The sequence below is a fragment of the Salvia hispanica genome, chromosome 1, assembly GCF_023119035.1.
Source record: "Salvia hispanica cultivar TCC Black 2014 chromosome 1, UniMelb_Shisp_WGS_1.0, whole genome shotgun sequence".
NCBI lineage: Eukaryota > Viridiplantae > Streptophyta > Magnoliopsida > Lamiales > Lamiaceae > Salvia > Salvia hispanica.
This window is the reverse complement of record NC_062965.1, coordinates 33,463,287-33,489,974: the sequence shown is the minus strand read 5'-3', so window position 1 is coordinate 33,489,974 and position 26,688 is coordinate 33,463,287. Positions and strand designations below refer to the sequence as shown.

Genomic DNA, 26,688 nt, shown 5'->3' with positions numbered 1-26,688 from the left:
AAGTGAGACATGTCATAGGCTTCGTGTGAACTAATAAAATTATGTAGACTTTAGTTTCATCCGTATAAATAATCTATTTATATCACAAATATTAAAATATAGTGGAGGATAGAGGAAAAGAAAGGAGTAGGAAAAAAAATCAGAAACGAGAGAAGAGGAAATATGCAAAGAAGAAAAGAAGAGCTGATAGAAAGATCTGCGACTGTAGATAGGAGATCAGAATCGTTAGGCAAAATTATCCTATTAAAATAAGGTGTGTATTAGTCGCATTTTATATATTTTTTATGTGATTAATTGCTATGTATTAAATTGGAGTGAATATTTGAATTATATGATATGAATCTGGAAAGGTTATATGTTACTCCCTCTGTCCCATAAAAGTTGAGTCGTATTCCTTTTTAGTCCGTCCCAACAAAGTTGAGTCATTTCCTTTTTTAACAAAAGACAAAACATCTAATCACTCTTACTTTATTCCATCATTTACTTTACTCTCTCTTATCTTTCCTACTTTTTTCTTCTCTCCTATTTATTTAATATAAATTCTTAATCTCCGTGCCCAAAAGTTTTGTCTCAACTTTTATGGGACGGAGGAGTATTTGATATTGATGGTGTAATATGATGTGGATATGTGATTTGTGCAATGAATATGTTTATCTATAATATTGAAGTTATTGATGAAATATGGATATGTAATTGGTGCAATGGATATGTTTGATGTATGGTATTGGAATTATTCAAGTCATGAGATTAAAGAGGATATGTGACTGTCTTGCTCTGGATCTGATATACAATGGCAAAAGACCTATGGGTCATATACAATGATAATGGACCTACGGGTCAAAGAAAATATGCAAAGATGGGCCTTTGTGAAAAGGTCAAATAATTAAAAGGGACCTGCGGTCGTATACAATGGAAATCTCAGGCAGATACCAGGCTTGATGTGTCACAGAATAATAAAAAGAACGGAGAAGCATATGCATATGAATATTAAATTGTTTATGATATTTATTACTTCCGGTGATATATGTTGGTGAATGATTGTTTTTGATATTTGTATGTGGAATTACAGTTAAGGTTTATATACACTGAGTTGTGGCTTATATAAACCACTAATATTTTTCAGGAATAAGATACTATCAGTGAAGTTTTTGATTGACATGGGTCGTAGGAACTGCACATGTTATCGGGTTCGGCGGCTGGCACATTTTTGTCATCCTTCTCCTCCTCATCATTTTTGCATATAGATAAATGTATAATATATAGAGTGGTTAGAGGGTCCCACTACAGTTTAGAAAATTTTGCAATATGTACTTGATAAATGTTGGTTTTTAAACTTATATAATATGTGTGCTTCATTTACTTGACATATGGATTATTTAGTTCAAACTTTGAAGTTATTTTTAGTAAATGCATAAGTCATAAGGGTTGGGGTGTGACAGTTAGCTCTTGCAGCTATTTGATTTATCTTTGTGTCTTATATATTCAATTGATTAGCTACCTCTTGAATACATGTTTGAGTTGATTAGAGTACTCGGGAGACGAAATAATTAACTTGGAAAAGGGATAATTCACACTTTAATTCAATAGAATTCGGGAGAGTTGAGGTCTCAAATGAGGTCATTGGTCTTAACGATCTTTGGGAGATAGATGTTAGAGATTTAAAGGGGACTTTGATCTTAACAACTATTCTACAGATTTCTCACCTCGGGATGTAGTTTAATCTAGTTAAGTGACCGGCTTAATAACTCTAGAGACCATAATTCAAGGAAGTCGATAGGAGAATAGCTCTTGATTGTGTTTTTGGATCCTAAAAGGAAATGTGTCATCTTATTTGGGACAAAGTAAAAAGGAAAACGTGTCATCTTAAGCGGGACGGAGGGAGTATTACCTAAAAATTCAAATAATTAAATAAATAAAATACAAACCAACAATACAATAAAATTCATATATGGATAAGAATGATGCCAAGTGTAGTAGGCCGGACTAGTTTATGTTTGGTAATTCTTTTAATAAAAAGGAGTTTTAAAATTTAGCATTTTTTTAAAAGGAGTTTTAAAATTGAATTCCATTTCCTTTTTTTGCTGATAAATATTCAATGAAAGTTCCAATACTAATTGATCTTGTTGTGACTTTTTAATTTAATACGGAATTATTAATAAATCATTTACATACAGATTAAAATCGTATATTAAATGAATTTTTACATAAATTTGTGAAAGCTCGCTCTTGTTGTCATTGTTCTTATCTTTTGTTCTTGTCCTGAATAGTTTCATGTCGTTGTGGACTGCTCAAGTTAGATTGTCAACTGATCCATTTTGGCCAAATGTATGCCTTCTACCTGCAAATGCCGGTGAGTGGATCCAGTGGAAACTCAACTGGCCAACTTGACTGAATCCGACTTGAGTGATATGAACGGAGGGACTCAGAGCGTTTCAAAACCTTAACCCACAATACTACTAACTAGTATAGGGAAGTAAGGATCGATCTGTGTGGATCGATCCCACAGAGACGATGTGTTTTACATTTGTCGCGGACAAAATGGAAATGGTTGCGGCTACGCTTTCCAGTAGGTTAAGTTAAACTACTTGATTTAATAAACTAGGAGACTGCACTAACTAAACTGATCCACTTGCTAAACGGAACTAAAATCTACTTATCAACTCATACTGCAAATTTCTTACCCTTCGCCTTTGGGGATCTTTCTTGTGTGACGCTCCATCTCCTAATCGGATGCTCCTGCCGCATGTTATGTAGTCTGACTTGAACCGTTTGCGCAACAAATTGACTCCTTCTCCTCGATCCGTTCATCCGCCCAACTGATCCACTCATTTTTTTGAATATGGCGGACTTTCACACACACCTGGCTCACAATTGGACGTTAGATTACAGAATTGAGTATAGTTTTATAACATAACACATGCATGAAACGAGCCTCATCAATTTGTTACAAAGTTAAATTTCTATCATATGAAATGGATATTGTATTTATATAGTTATTCTGGAAATTAAAATCAAACTTATGATGTTATACTCATAGTACTATAGTAGTTAGTTCATGAAAAATGGATTGGGGAAATAATTGTAGATTCAAAGCATCACGGTTTAAAAATTTTAAATACTTCAGAAAACAGAGCTCGAAAATTTAACACTGTTTAAATCTTAAAATCACTCAATGTTTCAAATTATTTTATTACAATTAAATATTTATTTAAGTTAGATTTATTAGTATATTAAATTATAAAAAAAATAAAATTGAATTGTAATTCGGTTCTCGGTTAGGAACCGGTTGGTTCCGGTTAGAACCAGAGCCAGTTTTATATAAAAAGTTGGAACCGGAACCGGTTTTCCGATTTCCGGTTCCTCAATTAACCGGCCGGTTCCGACTAACCAAGAACCGGGGAACCGTTTAATTACCCCTAGTAACATGATATTGCAAAGAAATATGAAGATCTTCAATATAAAAAATAAATCAAATCATAAGCTGATAGAGAATACAATCTACATACTCCCTTCGTCCCCAAAGAATATGCACTTTGGGTTTGACACGAGTTTTAATGTAAAATGAGTAAAGTAAGAGAGAGGTAAAGAGAAAAAACAATAAAAATATTAAAAAAAGGTATTGTCAGAGCAACAGAATAAGATGAGAGATGACCGATTGACCGAGACATTGGTTGTATACATCAAGATATTTAACTTCGACCTCCCCCACGTTGTCTCGGCTGCACCGCCGGGACAAGGCGTGGAGCATGTTGGTGAAGACATGTTCAAACAAGTCCCCAAGGCAAATGCTGCTTTTATCATGGTACATACATCATTTTCGGGTCTTGTTAGTATGCCAACTATTAAGTACTATTAACTATGTCAACAATTAACAATTAGCAAATAGTTAGCAACTGATCAAATTCCTATCATTTCCTATTCTCATAAATCGTTTATATCAGTTGACATCACAAAACATATTTGTTCACTGATTTATTTATATTATCAGTGACATCACAAAACATATCAGTTACTGACTTAATATATGATAATATATGTGGATGGTGTACTTGTAGTGGGTGTTGCACGATTGGAGCGATGAGGAGTGTGTGCAGATACTGAGGAGATGCCGAGAGGCGGTGCCAGAGCAGAAGGGGAAGGTGATAATCGCAGAGGCGGTGATCGTCGAGGGAGAAGAGGACAAGTACATCTATGTTAGGCTGGCGCTCCGTGACGAATCCAGAAAATTGAGCAAGCTGGGCCTGAAATTTAAAATATACATAAATATTAAAATATACTCCAGATGATAACTATTTCTGGCGAGTCGCCATGTCCTGAAATCGGCGAAGAATGGTCTCATTTACAAATTTTTTGAAAATTCTCCTCTCAATGTATACAACTAAGATATCATTCATCCATTCGTCTCTCATTCTATTGCACAAATATGTCTTAATAATTTTCATGGAAGAAATTACTCTCATCATATGTCTCCCATTCTATTGCGCAAGTATGTCTTAATAATTTTAATGGAAGAAAATACTCGCTCGACAGAGGGTTAGTATCAACTCAATCAAACGGTGCACCAAGGGGAAAGCTTTATCTCTCGCCGTAGAAACCAAAATATTTGGCCCAATTAATTAAGCAATAAATAGAAACAATTAATTAAAAACAATTATATAATAAACTGAGTGATTTATTTAACGAAATGAATTGGCACATAGAAAATTATTTCGAAACAAATGTTCTCTTTATTCAGATCAATAACTTTAATTTTAACTCACTTACGAAATTCCCTTCGAGCATTTCATCGAACAATTTCTGGGCTAGAATTTACAGATAAGCAGTATATATATTTAAATTAAAACATTAAATTAAATTGATATATCACCTATTTACATCAATTCTTACCTAAACCGCGAAAGGCAAGCTGAAGAACTCCATCCTCCAATTCCAGGCGTGAATTCTAAGTAGATTTGGGTTTGGGCTAATTGTGTAAGGGCTTAGGGATGACATTGTTTGTTAGGTACATAGTTTATAAAGTTAAAAGGCCCAAAATAAAAGAGCAGTCCAATAATGAATTAAAGAGACCAAAACAAATCCAGCCCACTTTTCTTCTTCTTCCCCAATTTTCAGTTTCACTGTTTCAGAAATTAAATTGAGACGGACGATTGGAGTACAGCAGGAGACGGAGTCAGGGCTCGACGGCTCGCTCCGGGGCGGAGACGGTCGGAGCATGGCGGTATAAGGGGGATTCGAGGTCTGGTGCCGGTCAAGCCCCCGCTGGCGCGGGGGCTTGGCACTGTGTGGATCCGTAGTGGCGCTGGACATGGTGATGATGGCCCACACTGATAAAGGGAAACAGAGGACTATAGAAGAATGAGATTTTGTGATAAAAGGAGCTGGTTTCAGGAGCTATACTGTCAAACATATTTCCTCTATTATTGCTGTCATCGAGGCCTATCCATGAAATTCTACATATCTTTCATTTCTTTATTGTTTTTTGAGTAAATGCCAAAAGTGGTCCCAAACATATGTCCGTTTTATCAATTTGGTCTTAAATAGTACTACATCTTTTTGATTATTTGGTCTCTCACAAAATAATTCTGACCCGAATCAGTCCCCAATTAACAGATCCGTTAAAAAATAGATGGTGATTGCAAATTTGACTAAATATGAGTAGGGATTCTACTTCAAAAAGCAAAGAGAGAGATGCTTTGGTGAAAACCTACAAAAATCGAAGTGAAAGTGGAAGACAAAGAAGAACTCGAAGAAGCCCAAAAACAACGCGCCGCCGCCGCCTCATTCTCTGCCACCACCACCACCGCCGCTGCCTCCTCCCTCCTCCACCACTTCGATCGCACCGCCGTCGACCCCACCTCCAAACCCTACCGCATCGGCCTCTAAACCATCCAACAAAATCCCCAATCACGGCTTCCATTTCTCGATTACTAATGGAAGTCGAAGTGGAGCTCCGATTGCCCAACAAATCCGCCCACCAGAAGCTCCTCGCATCACTCTCCCCATTCCACGCAGCAACCCATCACCAGCACAACACCTTCTACGACGGATCCGCCGCCGAGCTGAGCTCCCGTAGAGCCATCCTCCGCCTCCGCTTCCACGAGGAGCCCGACCTCCCCAAATGCTTCGTCACGCTCAAGGCCAACGCTGCGCTAGCCAACGGCGTTAGCCGCGTGGAGGAGGACGCTCGCCGGACCGTCTACTCTCGCCGGACCGTCTGGTGTACAAAGAACGCTCCATAACTTGTTCACGAACTGCAGCTGTCGCCGGAAGAGAGGAAAATGAAGAAAGGAGAAGAATGAAGAAAGGAGAATGAAGAACTGTTTAAAATACTAATTAAAATAGTTAATTTGGTCAAAATTTAACTAAATCACATTGACCGTCTATTTTTTAACGGATCTGTTAATTGGGGATCGATTCGGGTTAGAATTCAATTACGAGGGACCAAATATAAAAAAGATAATGTTTAGGACTAAATTGATAAAACGGCCATATATTTTGAATCACTTTTGGCCTTTCCTCTTGTTTTTTTAATAATGCATTTTCAACTTATATGCGTTTCTTTATTGGTTGGTGTGAATGATCATATATAATTTGACGATCACTCATGTTGAGATGGGATCAAAATGAAATGGTCATTTCTATGTTTATTTTAATGTGGAACATAGTGTATTTTCTTTAGAGATCATTATTACGGATACAATTTATATCATCGTTAATGAGCCGATGCATGGGAGTTATTTCTAGGGTTGGCACGGTACGGTATACCGCACCGAGAATGTCATACTGCATACCATACCGCAAATTGCAGTATGACTAAATGTCATACCTATACCTATTGCGGTATACCGAAAAATTCGGTATGTCAAAATTTGAAAACCTTTACCTTACCGATATTTCGGTATGCCGTACCGTGTTGCGGTATACCGCGGTATACCGCAAATCATACCTGTTTGATATATAAAATATTGAAGAATTGAGATTTAGAATTAGGACAGAATAATGAATTAATGATGGCTGCTACTGCTTTACGAATTATGCCTCTAATCTTTCTTTAGTATTAAAAATATAAATATTATAATTTTATAAATAATATATATATTAAAAAAAATATATTTATTAACGGTATATACCGCAAAATTATGGTATATACCGTAATTTTGCAGTACATACCGTAATTGCGGTATGATGCGGTATACCGCGGTATATGCAAAATCCATACCTTTACCGTACCTTAATCTACGGGTAAGGTATCATACCGTACCGAAAAGTGCGGTATACCGAAAATTCGGTATTTTCGGTATTTTTTCGGTATGGTAAGTATGGTATTTCGGTATTTCGGTATGTTTTGCCAGCCCTAGTTATTTCATCCGTAGTTCATAGGTTATTATTCCATTTGGGCCAAAAAATTTCACTCCAGTCCATAATAAATTATCACTATTACCTTTCCGATCGTATACAGAAAATTGAATATTTGAAGATGTCGTTTAACAATCAATTACTCCTATTTGAATAGAAATTTATATACCTACATCTTTATGTTATGGGTCTTTTATAATATAATAAACCAATATTAAGACCAGATCTACGTCTTTAAATTTTAAAATGTATAAATGAGATTAAACCTTACGAATTTCAATAAATAGTAGATAAAATATTAACAAAGGGATAATATCGTCATTTAGTTAACATATTATAATTTTCATGGTTTTTATTATATCAGCATAATGCATTACAAATATCAACACAATGACATGAAAATCTCAACACAAGTATCAAAAAATATCAACACAGTTTTATTGATATTGTGCCTGCATTATATTGAGATTGTTTGATGCATTTATTGGTAAAAATATGCTTATCAACATATACGAAAACAGAAATAAAAATGATCAAATTTCACCATTCGAATGTCGTCGGAACATATGCAATTGATATCTCGTTAGAATTCTTATAAAATTATCATTAATTTGATATATTTTTTGAGAAAAAATAATTTAAATCGAAAAAGTTACATAAATTCAAAGTTTTGAGATGATTTTGAAGAGAGAGAAAGCAGTTAGTATTAACTACTCTCTACTTCCCACTCAAGATGACCAATGACACGAGATTTTAGGAATTATTGTTAGGTGGAATAAAGTAGAGGCGAAAAAGATAGTTGAATATTTTAATGACGAGAGATAGGAGATAGTTATTTCCAAAATTGAAAAATGGTCATCTTTATTGGGATAAACAAAAAAGGAAAGATGGTCATCTTGAATGAGATTAAAGAAGTACTATATTTATGAATTTACAGTAATACTCTTTAAATTTATTTAATTATTATTTAAATTTATATTATAATCACTTTGACATTAGTTCAACCATTAAATCTCCCTATCTAATAACAGAGATTGGTCTCAATTTTGAATTACTTTAGCAATGGATCACCACCCTTTTATGTCAGTATTATATAAATATTTTGATTACTATAATTAAAAGTTTCAGGATCCGCTACTATTTACAAGTAATCAGATCGTCAATCTCACACTCTACCTAATTCTTATCTTTTGCTTTAATACTAAAATTTTGACTTCAAGCTGTCCGATCAAAAATTCAAACAAAAAATTGGTGATATTACTCATGACTCCCAAAATGATGTTCATCATCATATAACATAAAAGCTCGCAATGGATTTATGTAGTCTTCATAGTATTCATTGCTCTGTTATTTGAAATTATAATCATAGTAATGATGATTTAATGATAGTAATAAAAGTAAAAAAAAAGGCGACCAACTTAATTCCATGTTTGACAGTTTCGCACACAACACAAATATCAACACACAGAAAACTGGAAAAGTATCACCTGGCTTTGATTAACCAAACAATACCTACCATGGCAGCGGCGGCAGCAATACTCTCCCTCTTCCTCGCCGTCCTCCTCCTTCCACCTTCCACCGCCGCACCGTCCCCATACCTCTCCCCAACGACACTTCTCCAGAACTACCAAAACATGCTAACAACTTTCAAAGTTTTCATCTGCACCCCTTACACCCCTTTCGAATTCCCCGACGCCCCCGCCTCTCTCTTCTACAATTCCCTCCTCCGCAGCCCCTTCCTCACCCACGACCCCGAACACGCGCACCTCTTCTTCGTCCCCTTCTCCCCCGACATCTCCACGCGCTCTATGGCGCGTGTCGTCAGAGAGCTCCGCACCGACTTTCCCTACTGGAACCGAACCCTAGGCGCCGATCATTTCTTCCTCTCCCCCGCCGGAATTGACTACTCTTCCGACCGCAACATTCTCGAGCTCAAGAAGAATTCCATCCAAATTTCCATTTTCCCCGTCGTCTCCGGCTACTTCATCCCGCACAAGGACATCACGCTGCCTCCTTCCGTCCGATCGCCGCTCGACCTCTTCCACGCCGCGGACAATTCCACCGAGGCTTCGATTTTAGGCTACTTGCGATGGGACGGGGAGACGGAGCTGAATTTGGTCAACGAGTTGAAATTGGATTCCGATTTTGTGATCGAGGACAGAAATAAGCAATTGGAGTCCTCTCGGAGCTTCAGAGAGAGTAAATTCTGTTTATTTCTGTATCACGGGGAGGTGGCCGGGATAGTGGAGGCGATGGCGTCCGGCTGCGTGCCGGTGCTGATCGTGGACCGTCCGATTCAGGACTTGCCGTTGATGGATGTTTTGAAATGGTCTGATCTCGCTCTAGTGGTGGCAGTGCCGCACAGCGGCGCTAAGCGGCTGAAGCAGATTTTATCGGAGGTAAGCGAGGAGAAGATTGCGGAGATGAGAGAAATGGTTGTGGCTGCGAGCAAGCATTTGGTGTGGAACGAGGAGGCGCAGGTGATGGATGCTTTCAACATGTTGATGTATCAGCTGTGGCTGAGACGCCATGCGATTAGGTATGCGCGGAGATGATTTGATTCATCCAAGATCGTATAGGTATTCACACACTAGTTGTATTGTAAGTATCAATAATAATCCTTGATTATCCCCTTTCCCATCTCTTGTTTTTACCCGTGAAGATATACTTCCAGCTATCAGAAGATTACAGAACTTTATTCAATAGTCCAATTATTCATAAAAGATTTGCTCTTTTCTGTGCTCAGAGCTTGTACATTGATATTATTCAAAGTTACAGGAAATTGTGTAATCAAAACAGATTTCGATTCAATCATATATGCTAATGAACATTAACACAAAATCACGACATTTTGGAAATGCTACTTATTATAAACATATACTAGATATGTATATATATAGCTAGTTGTCCTGTTCCAGCTGACTAAAGCTGATCGGTGACACATAAGTTGAGCCGTTATAGAGTTCTTGAGCAGCGAGGTACGAGGCTTCCTGAGTTGGGTGGAACATGTCCCAGAACAGATACCTTCCGCGGTCTGGACAAAGCGATGCTGATTTGTTGCAAGGCCCTTCAGCATTCAAAGTTCCATGCCCGCAGCATGCTTTATCCACTGTTCCGAATAGTGCTACAGTAGGAGCAATAGAAGATGTTAGACTTATCTATCCTCTGTTCTTTCTTACTTTTATGCTTGTTTTTTTAATTTAAACATGGCGAGAATATGATGAATTCTCACAGAAATTTTTTGGCGCGTTGATGACATCAAGAGTCATATTGAATGAGTTCCCAAGAGAGTATTTCATTCCAGGAAGCTGTGAGCTGATGTTGAGTAAAAGGCCGTCGAGGGCTAAGTGGAATGCCTGAGCAATATCGTTCATTGGAGGGAAGCAGCCGTTGGTGCTGGTGAAGTTCAATTGGATTAGTCTTGAAAATGGACAGCAACCTATTGGTGGAACGCTTATGATTCCGAATTTTCTTGCTCCAAGTTGGTACAACGTCTGGCACCACCCCAATGCAATCAGTTTAAAGTGAAAGGATTGGTGATTTGTTTGTATGTTTGGAGGCTAGTATACCAAGAAACTTACAGTGATGTGTTGAGAATATGCTGATAGCATCATGGTGATGAAGGTGCCTGGAGGTGTCGTATCACTTCTGTTTAAATAACCAAAAATGTCATTGCTCCCGACACTGATGAAGAACAAAGACTTATTGAGAATTACTTCAGTCGCATTTTCGCCTTTCATGGCAGTGAAATTATTGCGCACTGTAGTGAACTGATTGATCTGTTCCGATAAGGGCACTGTCTGTTGATGTTCCAATGCAATGGGGGCATGAACAGAAAATATCAGAGATTGCAACATTAAAACTGAATCCTCACAATCAAGCAAGTAAATTCCTTACATTGTTAATATTTGTTATGTCTAGGAGTCCAGCACCCCCAGAGGCAAAGTTTACGCCTTTGCAGAGTTCCTTCTGCAATCCAGATCCAAGCGTAAGAAGATACAGAAATGGAGGTGGGCTCATCTTCAACTGGAAAAGTTTTGCTGAGGCAGGCAATATTAACATAACACGACATGTTAGCAGATGTGCATGCATTTATTCTGTACAAAAACTTAGGATATGTAGTTATCTACGTTTAAACTAACCGAGTTCATCAGCACTGTTGAAGCCATTGCTGAACCTCCCAGTTGCTTGGCACTTGGGGAAATCAACGCCGTTGTGGGGGAAATTTGCTCGTAACTTGCTTGAAATATAATTATTAGTTCCAACATCAACTGTTGAATCACCAAGAATGAAAACAAGTTTTTTGGTGGCATCAGCCAAATGAGGCATGAAATTGGCACAGATGATCAGCAGGGACAAACACAGGGGCATGCTTATTGTGGCCATAACAGGACGAGGTTGAATCATAATCTTGACTTTATCTGTGATCAAACTTATTTCTGTGCATGCTGACTATCTTGGCACTATTTATAGGGCTAAATGTTTGGTGAGGCCTAAGGAGTTAAACTTTTCTCTAATACCAAAGAATGATTTGTTTGGGCGGAGGGACCTATTAAGATATCTAGATTTTGAAATTTCAGTTGATTGTGACATTGCATGAGTGGCTGAATAGAGTTAGTGCTTTATAACAAGTGAAATGGCTACAAATAGAGCAACAGAGTATTGATGATAAAACAAATGATATAATGGGATTTGGTCTCTGATAAGGACAAAATTGCTGGTTACTGATTATAGTAGCTTAAGTTTGTGTTGATCTCCAATTCTATGACCGAAAAGATTAATGTTATTGGTATATATTATAGTAGTTACTAATGACCACTGGTAAATAGACGAGATTGTGCCATGGGTTCTACCTCATTTAACGTTGAAAACAAGAATATCTCCAAACCTGTAACAGGGATATCCCCAAAATTGAGATGGTGAAAGCTCTTTTCAGAATATACTAGCGGCGAATCGTGTTTTACATAGCCAGGTAACTTACAGCTACTTCCTTGTTAAATCATTGATATCCATTTTTTAATTCTCAATCTTACATAATAAGGCCAATAGGATACTCCAAAACATGAATCTATCATATGTTCTTTAAAAATTAGATTCCTTGGTTTACCTATTACAATAGTAAGTGGTAGGGTCAGTTACTTTAATATGTATGACTAATTTGGTTGCATATATATCTTCATAAACTGTTTAAGAAAATCTGAATGACTTCTCCACACGCTGCAACTTATTCCTCATCTTCTGCTGAGATGTGAAGATTAGGTCTTGCATACAGTTTTTTTGTGAGGGTTCCTTTACATGTTTATATATAGTGGAGAGGCGAATGAAGTGATTGCATTTTCTCTGTTAATTAATACTAATATTTGTTGATTGGATTTCAGATCTTCTGTCATACTTGTTCCTTCTGAACACATGAAAGCAAACTGCAGATCGGTTGCCATTTATAAACTTCATCGCAACTTACTAGATTGGTTCATTCTGAATCTATCTCAAAACAGCGTTCGTAATAATGTACTGGATGCCTGACTGTTAACTATTGAGACAAGAATGCATTGGTGATTTCTAATTTTCTATGATAATCTGCATTACTTTTATACAATTCCACTGTTGATCTTCAGTTCTTTGATCACAAGTTCAAGCCCGACGGGGTTGCTAATACTATTGTCCAGTTCCAGTTGAGAAAAATAACTCAGTAACCCGTATAGTGTGCTTCAGCTGCCAGATGGACAGGTTTCTCGAAGGTGGTATCACAGTTCTTGTATGGTACATAAATATGATTTTATACATAATTCTTGTTTGGTACATAAAGGTACTAAATTGCAAGTTGCAACTAAGGAGATTCTAATTTGTACAAGCTCCAAGTAACTTTGAGCTAACACAAATCATAGATCAACAAGTTTGTATGTTACGGTATTGGTTTTCACATATGGAGAATAAGTTATCAGTTTTAAATTTGTTTCTACTATCCATGTGTGGAATCAGAGCTAGCCAAACATTAAAAACTGAAAAACTCAGGTTGTAGTAAGCAATCCTCCACCGCATAATCATGATTTATGTGTCAATTCACTTATTTCGTACAGTTCTCTAAACACAAATCCATGCCGGTCTGCTGATTTTTGAGTTCCGATAGACCAAAACTAATTGGTGAACATAAAATGGCTTCAGATGCTATAGAGGAGGCTAACTGTGTTGGGTGGTACATGTCCCAGAACAATTAATTCCGACGGTCAAGGCAGCATAGCGCTGTTGAATTACAAGAGCCTTGTGCTTTTCAGCTTTCCATATCCGCAGCATGTTTATTCAACATCATGAAATTATGCAACAATTCTAAGAAACCAAAAGAGTAGTAGTACGGCTACAGCCATAGCCAATTCCTTTTCTTGTAATGTGTGCATGCATTCAGTTTTTTTTATTAGACTATAGTTTGGTGTTGCTAATTTCTTACCTTAGGATTTTGCAGTATTGATGGCATTATAAGTCATTTGGTATATATATGTTTCCAAGAGAGAGAGTACTTCATTCCTGGAAGCTGGGTGCTGATATTAAGCATAAGGGTGTTGAGTGCTGAGTGGAACGCCTGAACAAGATCGTTCATGGAGGATCGCAACCAGTGGTCCTGTTCTTGTTGAATTGGACCAGTTTTGAATGCGGACATCAACCCACCAGTTGAACATTTATGACGGAGAATCGCCTTGCTCCCAGTTTATACCACATCTACAAGGTATGATGATAAGCATATAAGATAGGAAGCCCTAACTTAACCCAAAACCATGGTCAAAGGTAAAGGGTTGACTCCCTATTATATGCTATTCCACACTTTCGTGTGAAACCGATGTGGGATCGTATCATATGATAACAGATCATATTGATCTTATTGGGAAGTGATTTTACCAAAGAAATTATTTAATGGGAAGAAAGACTGGTCATACTGTGATGTGCCTGTAATATGATGATATAAGAAGGGAAAACACGTCTCCTGTTCCATATTCGCTGGGTGAGTATCATTGCTCCCGATACTGATGAAGAACACAGACATATTGAGCATTGCTTCAGTTTAAAGCGCTACTATCATAGCAGCGAAATTACTGCACAGTGAAGTGAACTGATTTATCTGTTCTGAAATGGCACAATAGTCTGTTGACAGTGCAACATAACGCAAGCAGAGAATGCAAGAAAAACTATAGGCCTTGGCATGTCATCAACCAGTTGAGGGACGAATTTGGTGTAGATGGTGAGCAGACGCTCACAGAAAGGAATGTGTTGCCATAGCAAAGATCACAGGTTAGTTTACTGGTTGATTTCTTATTTTTGTAGTACTGCAGAACTTACTGAAACTGCCCAGATTATACACCTTAAATATTTTTCATGTGAGTCAGTATTAATTGACATTGGATTAAACAATTCACCAATCAACTAACCTTGTAACAAGGCAGTAATTAGGTGAAACTAGATGACAAAAACAGAAGCTCCTTTGATAAGGACAGAGTTGTTCCCATCCAGGTTTATTAGCTTGATTTATGTGTCAGGGATTTATGAAAGGGAATGCCTGTTTTTCGATTATATATCTGTAGTAACCTTTTTGCAAGTCTAGACAAGACATGGTCCTGTAGGCTGATCTAACGTTAGAAATAAGAATATACACCTATATTGAGGTCAATAGGTACACCCTATTGTTTAAGAAATTGCTGATTTGGTGGGGGATATACTGTGAATCATGTTTAAAGTACGATTGCTTATTATCAGTAAATTAGTGGATGATCAACTTGTCATTTCAATCACATAACTTAATAAATGAAAATGCTTTGGATCATGAGATACTGTTGAGAGAAGACCCAATTTGAAGACACAAAAGCTGAAGAAAAGTAGAGTACAAATAACTGGAAAACAACTTACAATGGAAACTAACAAGCCAGAAGAGGAAATACAGAAAAACAAATGGGATTGGAGGTTTCTAGTAACAGGTACATTGTCTGGATCAGTTCTTGACCTCATTTTCATTCTTCTTATGTTGTCCTGGTAACTTCTCCTTGATCTTGTCTATTATGCCCTTCTTCTCGTTATTCTCACATCCCGGCTCATGCTCTGTTGCAGCAGGAGGAGTTTCTATGTCACCATTCTTGTGCTGCCCTGGGAGTTTCTCTATCACCTTCTCCAGGAATCCCTTCTTCTCTTCGGGCTGCTCCACAGCAGCATTTCCTTCTTGGATGGGGACGATGTCTTCTCCCTCTTTTTTGCTAGATAGTATATCCTTGATCTCCTCTTTCAACCCCTTTTTCTTCTTCCTCTCTCCGCCTTCTTCATCACTAGACTGAAAAACAAAGAAAAAACAAAATGCATGCATTTAGGAAAGTCACATTGTCAATGAAAGGATGTAGTGAAACATACGCAGCTGGATTGGCTGTGAGTGCGTCGAAGCTCATCCATGAGCGTGTGCTTCTCCTCTTTGGGATCTGTCATTGCAACATCTTCAGTGTTCTTCTCTCCCTTGTTTGTCAGAAAATCGAAACAACCGTGGTCTTGGGTCTCCACCAGAGGAACTCCAGTGGGGGCTTGTGGGATCTTCGTCTGGTCTGCCATTTTGGTTAAAGTAGTAGTTTGAGCAAAAGTAGAAACAATGTGGGGAGTGGAAAAGTGTAAGCGAGTGTTTGTTTATATAGTTGAAATGGGAGTATTTAGTATACACTATGTGCTTTGATGTTGGATAAGAGAAACTACATCGGAGATTGGAATATAGATGCCTAATGTCGGACCTCGGATGAAGATAACTCGAAAATATAGGTTTGGATTTGCAAATTTTATCGGACGAATAACAACGAAATGGATCTTAAAAAGAAGCAGATTCCATTTCTTATAATTTACAATGAAATTGTTAGTAGCAGTTTCTCATGCAGTAGTCGTGACCAGGTAGAGGAATCTTTCTACCGACCATATTTTGAGTCAAACAAGAAAAAGTGGATACTTTAAAATTGTGGATTCTACGAGGTTTCTGTCTGTAATGTGTACTTGTTACCACTGCGCATATGTGGCACCAAAAAGAAGGAAAACAATAATATTTTCCTAACTTGAAAAAGTGGGTAATTTTAATTTGATGGTTGGGTAGAATATTTTACATTCTTACACGTAACACATTCATGAAACAAAATGTTGATCAATATTTGTGTGTGAGAGAAATGTGCATGTTTGCTGTCTGCTGATACATTCAATTGCAGACAAAGCATTGAATTTTACCTTTTTCAGTTCTGGTATTTATGGCTGCAAGGCCATGTGCGGTTTGGGGGAAATAAAGGAGATGAGAGGTGGATTTTGTTGAGAAATTTGAGTTATTAGATTGCAGGAATTTGTGAGAGCCACATGAATGAAAAATCTGGACATGGTGAATCTTATTCATGGTGGTGGATGCATGATAATTAGGATGCAATATCCTTAAATGAGTGGGGAAATTTGGCATATGTCAAATACAAGGCAAGTTCAGGCCCAGCATGCCAGTTTAGGGAGGCTACCAAACAGGCAGGATTTTGTGGCTCAAACCACCAAAGCTGAATTGCTACTTTTGTTTTTTGTATACTCAAGCACCAACATGTGGCCACACCTGCCTGGAAGCTTAGTATGGTGTTTTAGGATACAGAAAATATTTCTCATATACTGCAAGCTTCTCGCGATCATGAGGTGGCCATGCCGGTGTTTTGCTTATATTATTACCGTACTTGTAAGACTGGATTAATGTTAGAGACAAGGACTCAAAAATGTGTTGTTGCTAAGGAGTCGAGAAGGGTCTCTTTGTCTGTATTTAACCATCCATCTTACCTTTCTCTTCTTGCCCACATTGTGGACATGATGAAGTAGTTGCGATGCCAGCTGGTTACCGGTACATTATATAATCTGCTGGTTGTAGGATGACTCATTTCATACCATGTGCAAGTTGGTCACCTTTGTATATATGGTGTGCTTGAAGGATGACTCATTTCATTATGTTATTGTTTTGATAGCAGAAGGGGCCTGATTAGGTTGACTGTCAGGCTCACTTCACTGCTCACCACAAAATAGAGGAACTCATGATTTTTTTCTTTATTTTTGGCAGAAAACATAGAAACTCACTGTACATTAGATCAAGCTGGTTGTCTCCTTGAAGATTCAGAAAACATCATCTAATTTTTTTCAGTCAAACATGAAATTCTTGGCCTGTAGATTTCTGGATTTACACATTGAAGCTGATAGATATACTTGAACTGCAAAGGCGAAGCCATTGCTCGTTGAGTATTCAGTTTATATTGGCTAAATTCAGAAGAAACATAAATGAAGTATGCAGGTGATGAATAATGAAGATTCTTCCATCAACTTGACAATATGAATAAACATTACAACTACAAATCCAACGCCAGGGGTTCGCTACATATGCATAACCACTCATTGATCTTGGAATGTTGTCTCATTTGTTCACAAATTTTGATGGTTTACTTTTGCAGGCAATCAATGAATGAGCATGTGGTGGTTATGCTGTGATTGATGCAAGCACGATGATGAGCAGCGGCTTCTGGCAAGGGACTCAAGCAAATCTCCAGCGCGGCCTTTGCGGATGAGGCAGATGGTGTAGTCCATGAAGACCGAATCACAAGGTAACACAATAGGGCCGTTACAGGGCAGGCCGTACTCCTCTTCAGACATCTCAAGCAGATGCCGGAACACAGGGTCATTGAGATAGGCCAATGGAACCACAAAGCGCCTCTGGTCAGCAGTGTAGACTGCAAAGTGGCCCTTGTCCATGTATGACGATGGCGCAACACAGCAGACGTCGCCGTTTCTTGGGTGCAAGACTCTCCTGCGGCGTGTAGCAGCGAGCTTGTGCCACTGGTGGATCATCTTGGAGAGGTTCTTGGCAGTAATCATGGTAGATGGCGTGAGTTTTGGAAGTTGGATTATGGTGCAGATGAAGTGGGATTTTTATACGAGGGAAGGTGGAGACAGAGTTTCAGTTGATGCCTAAAATCAAGGGCTTCAGAGGCATGTGGCGTCGGTTTACATGGGACCTGGATTAGATAGAAACGTCTAATGCCAATGTATTTAGGTAAAATGTGCACAGTAAGTTCCTACCTTCCAATTTGCTAATTTTCTTCAGACACAACTGCAAATTAATCACTCCAGTCAGCATTTATCATATTGGCTAACCTTGTTTGAATTCAAACTAACACTACTACCAAAATCAGGCAATACTAGATAAGAGTTGAAGATTCATGAAGCAGCGCCAAGGTAATAGTAGTAATTCATTAGACTTGTTTGGGCTAAGTTTCAAAATTTTCCATCAAACTATCACTAACTCAAAATTTGTAATGTGAAAGTCCAGATCTTCTCCATTGGCCCAAAACAATTATGGGCTAGTAGAGATATATTTGGAGACTGCAATCTCAGTCACATAACATAAGTATGTTTTTATATATATGTAATGCAGCCATATTTATTTTCTTCCCAGTTAGCACATTTTTACTTTTTTAGCATTTTCATGCAGACTCTAAAATAAAATCTCATGTTATGGGCTTTGATCAGTATACTAGTTTCCTTTTGTCACTCAAATCATTAATATTATTAATCATTATGCAGTTGTTCTAGTGGATATAGTATTAAATTATGGGTAAGCTATCGATCCACATACCACAGCCTCTCATTAGTAGATTACTCCATCCGTTCCATAGTAGTGCAGACATTTCTTTTCGGCACGAAAATAAGAAAAATTGTGTTAAGTGAGTTGAGTAAAGAAAGAATAAAGTAGGAAAAGAAAAATGTAGAGAGATAAAGAGAGAATAAAGTAAGAGAGAGTAAAGTAAGTGAAAAGAAATGTTTTGACTTTTACTAAAAAAGAAAATGACTCAACTACTATGAAACGTACCAAAATAGCAAAATGACTCTACTATTATGGAACGGATGGAATATTAATTAAAATATACTCCAAATCTTAATATACAAATAGAATAAAATCATTTACTACTATAACCCCTCTACTCTACTTCCGCAGGCAAAGTTGATGATTAGCGTATCAGCATTTGTGGGCTACATTGGTAACATTTACAGTCTCTTACCTCTAATTTCCACCTCAATGATAGCAAACATACATGTGACAATCAATGTATTTATAATCTGTACGTTTAGGCCTTTTGGGCTACTTGTTACTTTAAAAAATGACCACCAACATAAACAAAAAACAATAATTTTAAGATTAGTAAATTAAGTCATGCAATCATTCATGTTTGTGTCTTCACTGACAACATGGGAGGTTCCATGAAATTCCTAAGAAATCTATTAGCTAGAAGATACTAAGTTGTTGTAATGATAGTAGTATAATTATTTCTCAAAGATTTCAGACATTAATGAAGACTCCCAGAAATTGCACCAGTGACTATGTACATTTCCTTATTCTGTCTCCAATAGCATTTTCCTTTTATTTTCATTGCTCAAGCAACGCTATTTTGTGAAGAACTGATAGTCATGGACTCATGGATATAACACCAAAATGCCTTCGAATTAGACAAAATTAGTGAAGATTACCTATGAGCCATACGCATTAATTTTATTAATTATGATTGATTAGTTCGGATTTATTCCATCTATTTATGGTTTAAACATAATTTTATTATTTTGTTTCATTCATATTTCATTATTAGCTGGACTTAATAATTCATTATTGGCTAGAGTTTATAAAGTGAAATAGATAATTCATAATTCTATATGTTAGCACATAAATTTAGTTATGTAACAAACGTTAAAATTGAGTAATGTATAACTATGTTTTCAACACAATTTTGAGGTTATTAACATGAACATGAACTATTTCTCTACCACCAGTCAGCACCCTATTTTGTAATCGTTTTGTGTTACTGTTATGGAACTAGACAAGTTGAAGTAAAATGTAATTTGGGCTTCTTTCTATAAAATTGGCAAGAAATACACAAGTATATATCTTTCTCTATCTATATGAATCAATGAATTTTCTCATACAAGCAAAAAATGGATGTTAGTGACTAAGAATGTTGAGGAGGACAACTCTTGTTTTGATCAACCTTCTGAACAAGCATTCCAGCCCATCTTCCACAATCTGAATGCTGCATTCCATGCTTTTCAAAACATCATCAAATTTGACACCATCATCTCCATTTTGCATGAATGACATTAGGGCAGCATCCACCTTAGTAAATTCTGTTTCTTCGATTCTCTTCGACTCCATGATCTTGGCTACCAAAGACCCACTGCTGTGTGCCTTTGTCCCCATCATGTAGAAGAAGAGAGAGCTGATCATGCCTAAAGTTGCTGATTTAGCATCCATCAGCAACTTCTCCACCGGCCTCATCTCGTATCCCTTTCCCAAATTTTGTTTCTTCCTCAAAAATGAGGCCTTTTGAACCATCTTTCTCAACTTCCTCCTTGATGAGAGATAGGTGGAGGCGGCCTCTGCGTGCGTTCTTCTTCTCACACCAGAGAGAAGCTCCTGCGCGTCTCTCTTTGCGACTGAGACGACATCTTTAGCAGCTGCGCAAGCATCCAGCAACATGATATACCCCTCCATCATTTCATCCACACATTTCTGTGGACATTCATGTGCAATGCTTCTTTGGATGTGAGGCAGCAGAAGCAAATCATCGATGCTCTCGTACAGATTTTGGAGACCCTTTATTCTGTCAGCCACAGAGGACAACGATGAAGGGGTCGACTCAGAGAGCAAACTCTCATCAACTTTGACTATGGCAGCTTCTTGTGATCCACAAGGAAAGCTACGAGAACGCGTATGCTGAAGGGCCATTTTAGCTTTCTCTGTTATTCGATGAGGCTTTTGATGTTTTCAAGAAGGGAAGTTCGTTTATATATTGCTCAAGAATCAAGTTGAGGAGAAAACATGTTGTATAAATTTCTATACATTATTGTCTCCTACCTTCACAAAACAATTATGTTGTTTAAGCTTACTTGGATTATGAAATGCTGAACTACTGATAATTAGACACTAATTGGACAATAAACATGATTAAACAGTCATTATTGTTCTGCCTCAACAACAAAGAAAATGCCAGCCTTGCTTCTCTGCAGTTCGTTGGAGCTACATTTCTTCAACTTCTACATAAAAATATTTTCACTTAAGATTTCCATTTCCTACCTTAATACGGATGTTGGATAATTGTACCAAATTTTGCACGTAAACTTCAAATTCTAACCTAGAGATTTTTGTTTCTCTTTTTTCATGCAATTTTAACAAATGGATTGACTTTTAGTTTTGTCCTTTCTGCAGGATATTTCTATTAGGCCAACAATCTTGGAGATACTAATTATCTGCAGACAAGTTTTGTCCCATCCATTAACAATAATGATTAATTTACTACTAATAAGATCTGATATTAGAAAAATGTTTCATTAGGAAATCTCAGAAAGTAATTGTAAAATAGTGTGGTAGGATCTGAATTATCTTTCAGATTATGCAGATTGTTGATGAATAGTATTTTATTTGCACGTAAGGAAAATTGAAAATAAAATCATAAAATTTGGTCGAATTTTTAGTTTATCTTACACCTTCCACAATTTGAATGTGAAATCATTAATTGTTAAATTTTCACAATTGTTCATTTTTTCCACGGCATGCATGTATTAACTTCAATGAGGCGACACTGTAATTTTGATAATTTGGGGACTAGTAGCCCAAACCGCCAAACATGTACTAAATGTGACGATTTATATGACTAAATGATATCGTTTTGATTTAAAGTTATTAAAATTTAAAGGATGATCCAAATCAAAGTTTATGTTGGATTCCAGAAATAATAACGTTAAACTTTCTCGTAATGTATACGTTGAATGTAATTTTATAGTGCATTAAACTGTACATTACCATAATACCTTTTCATAATGGTGCAAAATTACTAAGAAGCCGATTTGGCATCATTAAAAAAACAAATTACATATGCAAAACTAATTATTAGAAATATTTTTTTCTAAGTACTAGTATAATCATTTCAAGCCTCTCCTCGACATTTCTTAGAAGATCTCGAAGATCTCAATTTCCGGATGCTAGCCGGAAATTGCTGGAAGTGAGAATATCCTATAATTGTAATTTTTTTTAAATTCCTACTTAATGCCCCTAGATGATTAAGGTTCGGACTATCAGGTATGAATAACCATTGTGTTGACAGAGCAACATGTACAACTGTTATCAAATCAGGCAATTTGTATGAAAGTGAAAACTATGTAGTTTCTTTTCTAGTTAAGTATGTTGTCATGTACAAGAGAGATGATGTACACAAAATTTCCATATCATAAAGGCCTAGTTGTTAAGAATGTGTCTATCTCTTTGGCTCTTTGGCTCTCCTATAAAATTCTAAATGGTCGAGTCTATCTCTTTCGAAAGCCTCATAAACTCTTCTCCCTGTACACTATTCTGAAATTCGAATCTGCATCTTCGCATTTCTTGGAATGTCACCACTCTGCCTAGTCCAAACAAAGAGGACAACAATGATTTAAGCATGGAAATAGTGACTGATTCAGACAAATCTATTTTTTTTTTAAATTTTAGTGGTGAGAATGCTATTTTTTTGTGTGTTAGAGTAGCAAGAAAGTTATGGTTGCCTCAGATTTTATAGGGGTGAAGGACTCATGAACTCATATTAGAAAGAGAGGGTAATGTGATTACGATCTAGATTTAGAAATTATTGTGGCGATGTTTGTGCAATGTTTCCCACCATTTGGACCAAGTTGCTGCACCTAATAGTAGTTTTTAAGTGAGGAAAATTTCGAGGGGTATTAGTTAGCACACGAGTGCCATTTGTGTTCTGTCTTGTCTAGGAAGAAATTGTAATAATTCTATGTCATCCACATGGGCACCGCCAGCTAATATCAAAGATAAATGAGTTGGAATTGAAAAAAGTTGTGGTACAATAGTACTAAAACGTATGTAGTGTTTTGTTAGCATGATTTCACATGCAGAAGTACATTATTTGGCAGGTTGAGTAGGACAAAACCACTTTTTCCATATAACTAAAAAATCCCAAGTGTATCTCATAAAACAATTGTATAATAAGATTAGCATCAAGCTCACGATCTTGCATAGCTGCACACGAATGGTTTCAACTTGTCGATTATCACAAACGACAAATTTCCTGCCCAATTTTTTAATCCTTTTCTACGCACATTGGCATTGAAGTTCATCACCTTGCTTGTCTTTTCTGAACAGGCAACTGGAATCTTGACAGCTCCTATTTCATTAAACTACTAGAATCCACTCGTGTGGCCTTAATTGCTGTGGTTTCCTTCCTCCGTCTCAGACCCTTCCTACTTACATCATTCAGTTTAATTAACTACACCACGTTTTTTCTATGCACTCATCAGATATGAACTTTAACAAAATCATGCCTACATACATATTTTCCGATTTTATGTTTGTGTTACCACGGGCATAAATAAGGAACCATTATTGAGGTGTTAACTTAATGGTGATGGCTCTCACGGTGCTTGTTATTCGACCTAATTAATAAACTATTGAGGTAAATTCATTAATACTGAAATTTTCAATAGATAACTAAATGTAATATGGCCTGGTAGGATATATGCATAATCTTAAATCTTTTAACTTATGCAGAATGGTGTCTGGTTAAAGATTGAATAAATTTTTATTTCATTTTCTGTTCTGTTATCAATTCAATTTGTAAACCGAGGTTTGATTATTCTTCATAATTGTATTTGATATGAACTCACCTTTGAAATATACTACACTGTTCCTTCTTATGTTTTTCATCATTGGCACAATAATCAGAAAAAGCCTAAACGAGCATTGAGTTGGATGATTTGAAATTCAGGCAATGTCAACGTAGATGAAATCTCTATAGTTTCTTTTTTCCAGTAAATTGAATATACATATTGTGAATATACAAAATTTGCTAGTGGTTAAGAATGTTAAGGAGTAACACTCTGGTTCTAATCAACTGTCTAAACAAGCATTCCAGCTCTTGCTCAAGATTCTGAATGCTGGAATCCACCTCCTTAGATAGAGTCATGACCTCCTCAACTTGCACACCTTCTAAGCTGATTTGCAAGAGGGCTTCCATCTTCTCAAACTCATTAGCACCATGGAAGTAATTGCTCTCTTTCTTGGAGTGCATCAGCTTGGCCACCAAGGACCACCCACTCTGCATCCTACCCCCAATCAAGTAGGCCAGCAGAGATTCAAGAGTGGCAACGGTGATCGACTCTGCATCGCTCAGCTTCTGCACGAGCTCCCACGCGTCGCTTCCCTTCTCCAAGGTTGCAACAATGGACTTGCTTCTGAAACTCTTCAGAGATTTCTGGATGATCTTCTTTGACTTCTTTGTGGAGCTGAGATAGCAGCGGATGCCATCAGCATCCTTCCTCCGCAGCGCAGAGAGCAGCTCTTGCACGTGCTGCTTCGTGCTTGAGATGAGATCTCTGGCTGTGGAGGAGGCATCCAAGAGCCTGATGTAGCCATCCAACACTTGGTGAATCCATTCGGCGCGGGAGATGATTTGTTGGATGTGAGGAAGCAGAAGCAAATCGTCGATGGAGGTGTACAAGTTTTTGAGGCCTTTGATGCTGCTCTCTATTGATGACAGTGAGGAACAGGAGGCCTCGAAGCCGGAGATGTTGACATCAAGATGAGAGGATGATGATGATGATTTGGAAGGTAAACTAAGAGAGCGGTTGTGGTGGAGGAACTTTGATCTCAAAGGTGAGAGTGCCATTTTGTTTTTGTTTTTGATGATGTAGAAGGGGGAGAAGAGTGTGTTGTATATATAGTGGTGGAGAGGGGGAATGTGATGGTGATCTGGATTGACGAGTAATGTGGCGCGGTTTGTGCAATGTTTCCAAGCGTTGAGACAAGAGGGCTATTTGAACAATTTTTAAGTAATAAATTAATTTGGGTGATCCACATTATTAGCAAGCACAGCACACGCGCACGAGTGCCATTTGTTGTCTGTGAAGAAATTATTGCATTATAATTCTGACAGCTAACATGAATGAGCTGCCGTTGTTGTTTAACTCCTCTAAATGAAGTGAAAGAAGATGCATAAGAAGCTACAGTTGAATCAGGGCTCTAGTGTTGAGTACATTCATGCCTCGGCTCTCGAGAATGATCAAACATTAAAGGGAAACGAAACCATTTATCAATACATAAACACCACTCGTTTATTAAATTCTCCAAAATTTAACATTAAAACTAACAATAAGGCCTATATAGGCAACAAAAATCCTATTACTAATTGGAAACAAAAAGACAACTCTATTCCTTAAGGGTATAGAATTTTTGTCTTTTTTTATTCAGCACCGATAAGGCCCGTTTCATGCATTGGTTTTGGGTGATATTATACACTAATCGGATTGATAATGTACGAAAAAGTGGTGAATTTGAATGTGCAGGGGCTATAAAATGAAAAAAACGGCAAGTGTAGGATTAACTTGATCAATTCGGAAAAGGAGCAAAAAATGGCCAAATATAAGGACAAATTGATCAGTTGGAGACAAGCTGATCAAGAGAGCCTAGATGGGATGACAATGCTAGGCAGCCATGCTAAGTTGATCAAGCTGGATCAAGCAGATGGTGCAAGTTGATCAAGTGGGCGAAGGTGAATTGACAATACCAGGCGGCCAACAAGTTGATCAAGTGAAGACACAAGCTGATCAAGCCACCATATGAAGGCATGTGTTGAATCAAGCCAACACATGAAGACATGAGCTGATCAAGCCAACACATGAAGACATGAGCTGATCAGGCCACCACATGAAGACATATCTGATGGGTCAGCCTAAATTACTGCAAGGATAAAATGGTCAAATCAGACGAGAAGTTACCTTAGGGTTGAAGATTGAAACCGCTCTATAAATAGAAATTTCTACAATAAAGGAGCGCTTAACGCTACGGTAGTTTAGGTAGGAAGCTCTCTTAGCTTAGCTTAGTTTAGTTTAGTTTAGCTTAACTTCGTAGCCCCGACGGAGGAATTGACGACTCCGACGTCGAGATTATTTTTCATTCTATGTTTTCAAGACTCTAGTGTAGATTTACATGGTGTTGGTCGCTTCGACGGTGAAATTGACTCCTCCATTTTAGAAGCTCATTCACCACCTCGCTTTGTAGTTAAATTTAATGGGTTCAGCGAAGGAATTGACGACTCTGGCGTTGGACCTTGCTTATTTCCAATTTATTGAAGCTTTGGTTATTTCATTTTCTGTTTACATTTAATTTCATGTCTTCAATGTTTTAGTTCAAATTTACAGTGTGTTGGTCGTTTCAACGGTGGAATTGACGCCTCCATTTTAGAAGCTCCTTCACCACCTTGCTTTCTAGTTTGATTTAAATGGTTT

At 37.4% G+C, this 26,688-nt stretch overlaps 5 protein-coding genes and 1 long non-coding RNA gene across 6 annotated transcripts; 2 read left to right on the top strand and 4 right to left on the bottom strand.

Annotated features, from left to right (window-relative positions):
• Nucleotides 1-8,801: 8,801 nt before the first annotated feature.
• On the top strand, nucleotides 8,802-10,059 carry LOC125215994 (probable glycosyltransferase At3g07620). The gene has a single exon (XM_048117590.1). The coding sequence runs from the start codon at nucleotides 8,874-8,876 to the stop codon at nucleotides 9,909-9,911; it is 1,038 nt and encodes a 345-aa protein (XP_047973547.1). The 5' UTR covers nucleotides 8,802-8,873; the 3' UTR covers nucleotides 9,912-10,059.
• A 147-nt stretch (nucleotides 10,060-10,206) lies between these two features.
• Nucleotides 10,207-11,742, bottom strand: LOC125216022 (GDSL esterase/lipase At5g55050-like). The gene is made up of 5 exons (XM_048117627.1): nucleotides 11,499-11,742; nucleotides 11,254-11,396; nucleotides 10,938-11,156; nucleotides 10,589-10,850; nucleotides 10,207-10,480 (listed from the first exon to the last, which is right to left on the bottom strand). Exons 1-5 carry the CDS (start codon nucleotides 11,740-11,742, stop codon nucleotides 10,257-10,259), a joined length of 1,092 nt encoding a protein of 363 aa, XP_047973584.1. The 3' UTR covers nucleotides 10,207-10,256.
• Nucleotides 11,743-13,120: 1,378 nt separating this feature from the next.
• Nucleotides 13,121-18,472, top strand: LOC125216032. The gene is made up of 2 exons (XR_007175333.1): nucleotides 13,121-14,634; nucleotides 17,817-18,472. It is a non-coding gene; the product is annotated as an uncharacterized LOC125216032 (long non-coding RNA).
• LOC125216003 (dehydrin COR410-like) lies at nucleotides 15,174-16,091 on the bottom strand. Its single transcript, XM_048117603.1, has 2 exons — nucleotides 15,739-16,091; nucleotides 15,174-15,661 (listed from the first exon to the last, which is right to left on the bottom strand). The coding sequence occupies exons 1-2, from the start codon at nucleotides 15,928-15,930 to the stop codon at nucleotides 15,329-15,331; spliced, it is 525 nt and encodes a 174-aa protein (XP_047973560.1). The 5' UTR covers nucleotides 15,931-16,091; the 3' UTR covers nucleotides 15,174-15,328.
• Nucleotides 17,277-18,237, bottom strand: LOC125216012 (auxin-responsive protein SAUR68-like). The gene is made up of 2 exons (XM_048117615.1): nucleotides 17,818-18,237; nucleotides 17,277-17,660 (listed from the first exon to the last, which is right to left on the bottom strand). The coding sequence occupies exon 1, from the start codon at nucleotides 18,235-18,237 to the stop codon at nucleotides 17,821-17,823; it is 417 nt and encodes a 138-aa protein (XP_047973572.1). The 3' UTR covers nucleotides 17,277-17,660; nucleotides 17,818-17,820.
• A 1,881-nt stretch (nucleotides 18,473-20,353) lies between the features above and the next one.
• LOC125194824 lies at nucleotides 20,354-25,089 on the bottom strand. Its single transcript, XM_048093043.1, has 2 exons — nucleotides 24,253-25,089; nucleotides 20,354-21,107 (listed from the first exon to the last, which is right to left on the bottom strand). The coding sequence occupies exons 1-2, from the start codon at nucleotides 25,068-25,070 to the stop codon at nucleotides 20,354-20,356; spliced, it is 1,572 nt and encodes a 523-aa protein (XP_047949000.1). The 5' UTR covers nucleotides 25,071-25,089.
• Nucleotides 25,090-26,688: the final 1,599 nt, after the last annotated feature.